The sequence below is a fragment of the Pteropus vampyrus genome, unplaced genomic scaffold (assembly GCF_000151845.1).
Source record: "Pteropus vampyrus isolate Shadow unplaced genomic scaffold, Pvam_2.0 Scaffold47, whole genome shotgun sequence".
NCBI classification, from domain to species: Eukaryota; Metazoa; Chordata; class Mammalia; order Chiroptera; family Pteropodidae; genus Pteropus; species Pteropus vampyrus.
The window spans coordinates 6,038,546-6,049,212 of record NW_011888828.1 but is presented as its reverse complement, the minus strand read 5'-3'; the positions used below and the strand labels follow the sequence as shown (position 1 = coordinate 6,049,212).

Below are 10,667 nucleotides of genomic sequence, written 5' to 3'. Positions count from 1 at the left end.
CCTCGAGCTTTGGGGAGGGTCTGCAGCTCGGGGGCCGGCGGGGCGGGGCCGCGGGCACCGGAGCTTCGGCGGAGCTGCGGGGAGTGGGGATCCTCTGTGCGGCCAGACCCGGCTCCGAGGGACATGTCCGTGCCGCGCTCAGGGCGCGCCCCGGGCTGCTAGCTTCCCCGGGCCTTCCTGTTCGCGCGGCCCCGCACCTGGCCGCGGCCCCGCAGCCGGGCTCGGGCGCTCGCGTGCGGCGGGCGGGCGGCCGTGCGCGCGGACCGCCGCAGTCATGGGGCTGCAGCCCCTGGAGTTCAGCGACTGCTACCTCGACAGCCCGTGGTTCAGGGAGAGGATCCGCGCCCACGAAGCGGAGCTCGAGAAGACCAACAAGTTCATCAAAGAGCTCATCAAGGACGGGAAGAACCTCATTGCGGCAACCAAGAGTAAGCCGGGACCTGGGCGCGGGCGTGCTTCGGCGCGGCAGGGCGGGGAGGAGCCTCTCCTGGACAGAGACCGACTGTCCCGTGCCCGGGGCCAGCAGCCGGAGGAACAGCCTTGAGGTTCATTCGGGACCTTGGAGGCCCAGGTTCAGCCCTCCCCGGCTCCCAGGCAGGCGGTCGCGAATCTTCTTTCCCGCTCCTACCCCTTTGCGGCCAGGAGCCAGGAGCGGTGCAAGGGGGAGCTGCCCGCGGGTCAGACGCCCCCAGCCGGGTGCCCCTCGGTGCCGGCGTTCCCCGCTAGACCGCCCAAGGGCAGGTTTTTTTTACACTCTGAAGCTTCTCATAGCCCGTACCAAGCAGAAACATTAGTTTTACTAGTTTTGTCTCCTGATCTCTCAAAACTTCCCTGGGAATTCTTTGAAAACGTGGGTGTTGAATCCTCGCAAGCAGTCTTGTCCCAGATCTATCACTGAGCTAAACCAGAAAGTCCACCTGGCGTTGTGCTGCTTTCTGCACATTCCTTCCCTTCTCCCGCAGTGAGGAGGGGCTGAAACATTGGGGCTTTTAAGGGTAGCAGAGGGCCTGCCCTCTGGCCCAAGGGAGCGCAGCAGCCAGCAAATACAGAATTACACCCAATCATGCTGGATTCCTTTCTCCCCTTACTTTATCTTTTAAAAAAACTCGGAAGTGAAGTGGCTACAGCAGAAAGAGTGTGTGTTTGTGTGTGTGGGTGGGTGGGTGGGTGGGTAGGTAGGTAGGTAGGTAGGTAGGTAGGTAGGTAGGTATCTGAGTAGAATCTAGGAGGGAGGTGGACAAAATTCGCTCGGGAACACTTGAGTTGGTGTTAATGGGGAAGCATTAGCTCCACTGAGAAGCTGTGACCACACCTGTAACCCATAGCCTATTTTGAAGATGCCTGTAGTGCCCCATGTTCTCTCTTAAAAAAAACCTCCCCATACAGCAGACAGGGGATGGGGCAGTATCCAGCCTCCCAAGTGTGTGTTGTTAGCGTCTTTATCTTTTCCCTAGTTTATCAGTTCAGTAATTCCTAGCTTTGTGAGTTTGTCCTTGTACACTTGTTTGTAGACATCACCTCTGGAAAAAATACTCTAGGTCACCCACCCTCCCACCCCCTGCACTTTGCATTAAGAAACATTAAACTCTCTGGACAAACTGTCCCAAGTACCCAGCACAGTGCCTGGAACAGTAAATATTCACTTAGTGGATGAGTTGAAATAAGTTTTGATGAGAAGAATTTAGTGAGCCATCTTGTAATTTTGGAAGCATGTCACTCACCTTCTCTGGATGATGTCCAAGATTCCTTTTGGCTCTAAGACCTCTTTGGTGTTACAAAAAAGAGGATTAGGAATTATTGTTTGGGACATGCGACTACTGGGCTTATTTTGTCAGTATCTCTCCAGTGCGTTGGCATTGGGTATGTGTTGGGTGGGAAGCAGGGACGGGCTGTAAATATGTAGGAGTGAGAATGGAAAGGAAGACGTGAGAAGAGCAGCATGTGGGTATGTGTGTAGTGATCTTGAAGGAGAGGACTCTTTCCTTCTGTAGCTTGGTGTTAACCAGTATCACTGGCTGGGGAGTGGGGGGTTATTCTCTCTTACTGGCCATAGCAGCTCCCTCTGGAGCTAGGTAGCTGAGGAGAGAGGCTTTGGTGTGGAGTGAGACAGATGGCAAAGCCAGTTTGGCCACTGGTAGAAAGCTATTTACGTGACTGAATATTAGCTCTTCTGCCAAACAGGACACATGCCTGGTGTTCCAGCAGCAGCTAGAGCATCTGGGGGGTCAGCTGTCAGCCTTCCTCTCCAAAATGTAGACTATCTTGAATTTATAAATTGGTATCTTATTCCTTTTGATTCTTGTCCTTTACCATAAGAAATATAATTTATAATCATGCTTAAAAGAGCAACCAGAAAGTGTCTTTTTTTTATTATGTTTAATTAAACTTCTCCCCAGAAGACGACAATAACACAGCTTTAGTTTACATGCTTTTGATAAGTTACAAAGACACTGACTTTGTTCAGCTTGCTCCATAAAGTTTACGTCTAGTTCCTATCAAAGATTAAGAGCGCTGTATTTAAGTTAAGACGTTTGAGTTTAATTTGCCTTCACTGTTAAGGCCTGGCTACATGACAGTTGGGCAGGTCACTTATTTCTTTTGTGTCCATTTTCTCTTGTCCTACTTCTAAGGCATTAGTAAGATTCTGTAGTGTTTGGTAATAGCTTGATTAGGTCATTTGAAATTGCAGTCTAGGTCAGTAGTTTGCCTAACTAGTTGAGCTTTTTTGTTACATCTGAAAGTCAAATCCAGGAAGGACATGAGGTGGAGGGAGGAGCTGCGGCAAGAATAACACTCAGCTGGGACAGACTGCTAACATTTTCAGGTGCTTTACATTGTCTTGCAAAACTGGCATTTTGTGTATTTTCAGAATTGTGTTTGAGTATAGAAATATTTTTAATTGCCCTGTAAGATGCCTCCTGCATGAGCTAAATACTAGTTGGACTTATGTAATTTTGATGTCTTGATGCTTTGAATCTTCCATAAATACTTAAAAGTTGGAGGCAGTTCTGTAGGACCTGAAGACTCACTGCCAAGTTCAGTCAGAAAATACTTAGCATCTATAATTTGTTTAATATTGGTATTGAGATTTAAAAGAGGTGATAAGGTAGAGGCACTTATCTTTGAGTTTATTGTTGTCAAGTTGAATAAAGTTCAATGTAGGGGACATACCTCTGCATTGTGTTGAATTCTTGAAGATGCAGAGGATACACAGACATGAGTGTTACAAGGTTAACAGTTCAGTGACAAGTGAGAATTCTTACTTTGCCAGGAACAAGAGTTGGTTGTAGGTTTTAACAGAGAAGGTTTGCGGGAAGTTTGGGAATTCATTCGTGTTTTAAGTAAGGAATAGATCCATGTCAAATTGAATGGCTCAGAAGAAACAAGAACACCACAATGTTTGAGGACGATGAGGAGACCAGTTTGGCTGGAATGGATATTTCATTTCAGGGAGTAGAATGAGATGAACAGGAAGGTCAGTTTCAGATTATGGAGGACCATAAAAGCACGGTTGGGAATGAGGACTTTATCCTGTGGAGAATCGCCGAAGGTTTTTCAGCAGAAGCCAGACATAATGGGAAAGAGATGGTTGAAACATCTATGTGTAGGGTGGAGATAGCAGTGGGAGTAGGAAGGAACTCTAGAGACAAGAGTCTAGGATCATTGACGTATGTGTTAGATGGGAGATCATTCACTCAATTCAGTGGAGTCTTTGTTTAAATGCCTCTTTTAGTCCTTTTTCTTTTCTTTTTTTTTTTTTTTTTTTACTCCTTTCCTTTCTTAGAATAACCAGTGTCCTTTTTCAATACAGTTTAAACTTTTGTAAGCTTTTCATGTGATGTCTGTAGTTTCAAATACTAAGGATTTGTAGAAATGTGTAGCATATTTGTCAAACAGCAATAAGCCATATATGCTTCTCATAAATATTACGTTAGGCGTTATTTAGAGAATATATTCTATGCTAGAGGGAAATACATATTTTTAAAACAAATAGTCTTTACAGTTAGAATATGGACACAAACACTTCAGCCTATGATCTTAATCTTCTATATATACCATGCTCTATGAAATGTTCTTTAGTAAACTTAGATTGTTTAGCTGTGTGTGTGTGTGTGTGTGTGAGAGAGAGAGAGAGAGAGAGAAAGAGGGAGAGAGAGGGAGAGAGAGGGAGAGAGAGGGAAGGGGAAAGAGGGAAAGAGGGAAAGAGAGAACAAACACGAGAACACAGAGCTGGAGGGATCCTCATAAGTGAGCCTGCTCTTCTCACAGACATGGAGAAGAATGTCAGTGGCAGCCAGTACTAGAATTCATCTTCCAAGTGTTGGTTTTAGTGCTTTTAGGCTTTGCTATTTTAATGATTTTTGCTTTGTTTTATTTAGGACAACATGAAAGTTCCCTTTAGCTGTCTTTGTGTTTATTGTTTCAGAAAAATGGTTTATGTGGTAATTCCTTTTGGAGAAATTTCTCATGTTCTATTGTATTGAAACACAGAGAGATTTAGAAGACTTCAAAGACTTCACTTTGTAAACACCAGCCTTACTTTCCTTATTTGTAAAATGGGACAGCTGTAGTAGAAAGCCTTTAGGATTGAATAAAATGATGTGAAAGTAGAAACACAGATGTAAAATGGTTGTGTAGATTCTGTTGTTTGCTCAGCTCATATTCTTTTTCTGAAAATCCAAATTTGTCCAGGAGTCTGCACCCTTTCCCAAGTGACTCAGGGAAAGGTGGTTATGGATGATTCTGTTTCGTGTAACTCAGTGGTTCTCAGTCCCAGCTGACCTTTAGAAACACGTGAGAAGCTGCAAAAAAGATGTGCAATAAGGGCTGAGAGTCACTGAACTCTAACTCACTTCTGGTAAACCTATTTTCTGGGTTGGTAACTAGCTTAAGAATGAGGATGTAGTTCATTTCTGGCCAGTGAGACACGATGGGATAGGAAGTCTGCTGAACCAAAGGACGGACTGGAGCAGAAATTTAACTGAGTCTGGGTTTTGATGCCATTGTGGGAGCCACGAAGTTTTTTGCCTGAAGCCCACCACTGGATAGCTTGTTAAATGACAAGCCAGTTTCAGTTGCGTTTTCTGCTACTTAGGACCCTAATTTTGATGGAGCGATATAATTGTAAATTTTGTGCTGTTGTTCCTATTAAGTGGAATTTAGAGAGGTATGAAAATAAAATGCTGTTTTAAAAAATTAATAAATTACAAATATAATTTTTCATTGAATGGAAAAAATGCTCATATTTTTTGCTCCAAAGAAATCACATGGACACCCTCCCCAAACACCAAACACACACACAGACACAATTAAGGGCATTGCCTGGGATAAACCTTACACTCTCACTTAGGGTTTATGCTCTACAGGTGATCCCTGACTCCATTTAGAGTAGTTCCCATTTAGAGCCCTCCAGCGGGAGAGCCAGGTTTAGAATGTTTTGTTCGTCAGTTGTCTGATGTTCTCCTGTCTTTTTGACAGATTGCCTTTTTCCCTGTTCTCTCGTCTGTTTGGCTCCCTTCGAAGACCTCTTTTCTGCTTCGGTTTTTTTTGTTTTTTGTTTTTTTTTGTTTTTTGTTTTTTGGTGTTGGGGGAACTAGGGAGCATAGTTGATTTTGGAAGAGCAGGAGGGTATTTTTATTTTTAAGTCTTTAAAATAGCTGATGAGACAGCATGGTATAGAAGATTAAGATCATAGGCTGAAGTGTTTGTGTCCATATTCTAGCTCAGTCACTCACGAATAGTGGAACTGTGGTCTGTGGCCAAGTTGGGTAGCTTTTCTGTATTGATGTTGTCTTTTGTAAAATAGAGATGATAATACTATCTACTATATAAGGTTACTAGTTAGAGTAAATGAGTTAATACATGTAAAATGTTTAAAATATGCATTCAAATGTTAACCATTGTGATGTATTATATAAATTGCAGAGATATGTTTTAATATCAAGGCCACTTTCTTGCCTGAAAAATAGCTGCTCTGGTCCAGAGGCTAGTGTCTGACCTTTTAATGCTCATCCTCTGCAAGAGTATATTAGTCCAAATCATCATTACCAGTGACCAAGAAGATAGACAAATTTGCAATACTCTGGAAAGGTTTCCAAGGTTTGAATGTAGTTTGGGATGCTGGAAAATCTTGAAGGTAAGTTGATAAAGCTAAGCGGCATCTTGGGAAAATTTTTCCAGAAGTTGTTTCTGATTCACAAAGATGCGAAGATGAAATAGAAGGTGTCACTAAAGCTGTTGTAAATGCAGCAAGCTTTCTGTAGCTGAGGCTCATGCAGTCAGCAGCAGGCTTCATTCAGGGGATGATAAAGAAGAGTGGAGATGACCCAGAGAGCTCTGCTTATGGTACCGAGATGACACCATCAATGACTAGAACCTTCAGATGCTTAAAAATTACAATGACATTTTTTAAGGATATTAATTTTAGTATTTAACGTGCAGAAAACTTTAGCAACTCAATGACCAGTGCTTGTGTTTGCTGTGGGAAATTCACAGAAAAAGAAGGCAGCCAGAGGCATCTCTAAGGAGGGTGGATGTTCCTAAGAGCTGTTAGGTAATCCTGTTCTCTACAAAGGAATCTTTAAGTCCCGAGGACAAATTCCTAAAGACGTTCCTTTGAAACCTGTGTCTCTGGTAGCCATTTATCACCTTATGATCTTGTTGTTTTCTTTTGTTTTTTGCATCTTAAGAGAGGCAAGAATTATGAAAATATAAAAATATCGTCGTCTACAAGTCACCATAAATCATGCTTTAAGTGATTGCTGACTGTGTGTGGCAGTGAATGGGTAGTTTACATTTGACCACAGTTAAGATACAGTGGCTTTTGTTGCTTTTTTTTTAAAGTTTGATGTTAGAAAGGTAGCTATGAAAACGTTTTTGGAATTCCTTTTTGCCTTCATTGCCTTTGACTTTCTACATCTTGTTTAAAGCAAACTTAGATTTATTTCAGGGTTTGTAGAAGAGCGTTTAGAAATTTATAGATTATAGTTCTGATTAAGGATGTGTTGAATGTTTTACTAGGTATTTATAGTGAAATTCCATTCCAGAGACAAATAGGTGATTACAAACTACATTTGAAAATGTTTTGTTATTTAAGTTGTATGTAATTTAAATAATATAATAATAGTAGCTAACTTGTATTAAGCATTTACTATTTGCTTTATGTTGTGCTAAATTCAGGGCAAGCATTATATATGTGAGGATTTACTCAATGAGGTATGCTGTTATTTACCCCATTTTGCAGATTAAGATACTAAATTTAGAGAGGTTAATAGCTTATCCAGATCACTCAGTTTGTCAGTGGTGGAGCTGGAATGTGAACCCACATTTATCTGACTCCAGAACCCTTAACCACAATAATAAGCTGTCTCTATGAAGGGGTGTAACTGCGGTCTTCTGTTAGGGGAAGTTATGATAAATCTTGGTTATCTGGAATGCGTGTACATTTCATGATCTAGTTAGATTATTCTTATTAGCTCAGCACAGTGACCATGATTTAAAATATAAATTTTAAAGCCCAATTATTGTAAATAAAAGTGATTGCTAATTTGTATAATAAGTGTAGACATTGGGTTGATTTAAGGCGGCTTACTAGATACAGACCTCCACTCAAAAAAACGTATTTCCTTCATCTGAGTCTCTTTCTGTCCCATGTTCACCTCTCCCCTTATACCCTTCCTTCCTCCCTATTCCTCGTCTCACCCTTTAATAAATTTTAATTTTGTTTTCATATTGTAGGCCATTTTTTTCCTTTAAAAGTTTGGGAGATTTTAGAAATATAAAAAGATATGAAGAATCTCATAATAAACATCTCTGTGTTTGCCTCTCAGTTTAAGAAATAAAAGCTTTCTGTCTGCCTTTCCCCAGTAGCAACCAGTCCTTCTCCCCAAGAGGCAGCAAATGTCTCAAATCTGGTGTTTCTTATTGCCAGGCATTTTAATTCATCTACATGCATTCCTAAATAATAGTATGTTTGGCATGTTTTTAGACTTTATATAATGGTTTTATACTATGTGTGTTCTGTGGCTTCCTTTTTCCCTTCAACATCCTATTTGTGAGATTGTTTTTATTGAAACTTGTTTTTTCTGTAAGGGGCATCTAAAAAGTATTTAATTGATGTTATATAAATAACATAAATGGTGACGTGCCCTATATCCATGCATTTTTTTATTGAGAAACAATATACAGAATTTATTCGGTATGAAAGCCTTATTGTAATGAATTTTATAAACTTTGAAACACTAGCTTTGACAACAACCTGTAAATAATGAAGCCATGAATTTCGAAGACATTTAATACAATTTCTTTTTGATATGTTAACAGCTTAATGTGGATCATCAGAACAAGTCAGTTTAAATTTCAGGACTGTAAAACATGACTTGTCTGACTCACAAAGAAATCTTAAAAAACCTATTTGTTTTATTCAGACTAGACTGCCAGTATGAGTAGGTAGAAAAAAAAGTTTGTATTCATAATCACAATGTACATTAAGCCCTCTGGTAACTGTCAGTCTAGTTAGGTCAGATTAATGTGATTTTCAGGCGAGGAAATGGTTGCTCTTTTTTGATAGACCTCAAAGCAAGCAGGAACCACAGCCTGCTTTACTTAATTATCCTAATATAGGATCATAATTTATGGACTTGCCAAGGGGATGCTTTTGTAATGAGGAAGCCTTAACTTCCTCTTTAAACACACACACACACCACACACACATATCACACACACTCACACACCCCCCCACACACACCCACACACCTACCCCTGACACTTTGCATTCTAAGGGCAGGCATCTCTTTAAGCCCTGGGATTGACTGGAATCACACCTGTATTGCTGCCACTGCTAGGCCTGCCTCCCTGGTTAAACTAGAATTTCCTCTCTGTGTTTCCGTAGGAAGATGTTAATCCTTTGCCACTTAATATTTCAACAGTGAGTGTGATTTCTCCTTCCCTGTTGACTTGTTCATCCACGGGCACTGCCTGCCTTTGGGTGCCAGTGCAAACTGTCTACCACCTTCTGGTATTGTCGTGCTGAAGTGTGTGGCTGGAGGAAATCGGTTTGGCCAGAGTAATGGCACCTCAGGTCTGAATATAGGATGTTTTATACTCTAAAAAAATTGAATGCTTTTATCTCTCACTATAAAGTTGACTCCATACTTGTTAGTAGTGTGACCTTGCACAAGTCAGTGCCTAACTTTCTGTTTGTTTGTTCATTTTAATTAGTAAAATGGAGATAGTACCATACCTCGTGGGGCAGGATTATTTATTCCTCATATTTAAAGATATGGCCATGTGGGAGGTGGAGCTGCTGCTGCATCCCTCCCTCCTCCTATTATTGTTGTTAAAAGCATGCTTATTCTGACTTCCTTTGGTCGTCCTTGAGCACTGTTGTGGCTTTACCAGTAGTGACAGTAGAAGCAGTCTGTGAATGCGTGTTCTTTCTCTCTCTCTCAAGGTTACAATATTTTGAAGCATAGGGTTGAATGTAGGCCTCTCATTTATAAATAGGAGAAACCATCTGTAATAGCGTTGAGATCTAGCATATTACTGAAGATCGTCACTTGAGAACTTTGGGGACAAAGCCAAAAATGTACACGGGAGTGGAGTGTCACTGACATGCCATTACTTTTATTTGAGAATCTGGCAGAATGTACTTCTGTCACTCTGACAGATAATTTTGTTTTTCTTTTGTGAAATGCAGGTCAAAGGCAGCACAGCAAATATCAAGGTCTTTGAAGGCAGATTTACTTACTGTGTGACCTTGGGCGACCTGCTTAACTTCTCTGTGCCTTGATTTCCTCTTTAAAATGTGGATACTAATTTTATCTCCCTAAATGTTGCTAAGATTAAATTAGTTAATTATTTTTAAAGCATTTGGAAAACTCCCTGAACCATAGTGAACCCTGATGTGTTGGCTAAGTGCAGAAAAATTTTAAAAAATATGTTCAGTCATCACTATAATGTCATTTATGACAGTGAGGGAGACGTATTATCATAGGTCATTGAATGTCACCTATTGTGGTCTAGTTGCTAGAGTTTTTTTTTTTAATTTTATTTTATTATTTGTTCTGAGTATACAGTACATTGGTTAGGCATTTATATAGTTTATGAAACAATCCCCCTGATTACTTTCTCTCCTGGCTCTACACACAGCCGTTACACTACTGCTGACTGCGTTCCCTGTGCCGTACTACCCATCCCTGTGACCATCTATCAAATGCCAGTTTGTACTTAACTCTTCACCCCTTTCTCCAAGCGCCCCCAGCCCCCTTCCCCTCTATATTTGTGAGTCTGTTTTTGATTAGTTTGTTTTTTTCCTTAGATTCTGCATAATCAGTGAAATCACATGGTATTTATCTTTCTCCGTTTGACATTTCACTCAGCGTAATAATCTCTAGGTCCACCCATGTCGTTGAGAATGATAGAATTCCATTTTTTTAAATGGCTGAGTAATATTCCATTGTATTTGTGAATCATAACTTCTTTATCTGGTCATCTGTTGATGGGCATTTACGTTGCTTCTGTATCTTGGCTATTGTAAATAGAGCTGCCATGAACATAGAGGTGCATAGATCTTTATGAGTTTTAACAGTGAAAAGCGACCCTGTATATCTGTACAGAAATTCAAGTTCTAGTCGGGGAGACAGAAGATTAATCAGGCAAGCAGTGTC

General features: G+C 41.0%; 1 protein-coding gene across 1 annotated transcript in view; it reads left to right on the top strand.

Moving 5' to 3' along the window:
* The first annotated feature begins 274 nt into the window (after window positions 1–274).
* ARHGAP10 (Rho GTPase activating protein 10) overlaps window positions 275–10,667 on the top strand; it is a 270,546-nt gene continuing 260,153 nt past the window's right edge. Inside the window, exon 1 of the mRNA XM_011359402.2 lies at window positions 275–428. Coding sequence (XP_011357704.1) covers window positions 275–428 — 154 coding nt within the window. The remainder of the gene's footprint in view (window positions 429–10,667) is intronic.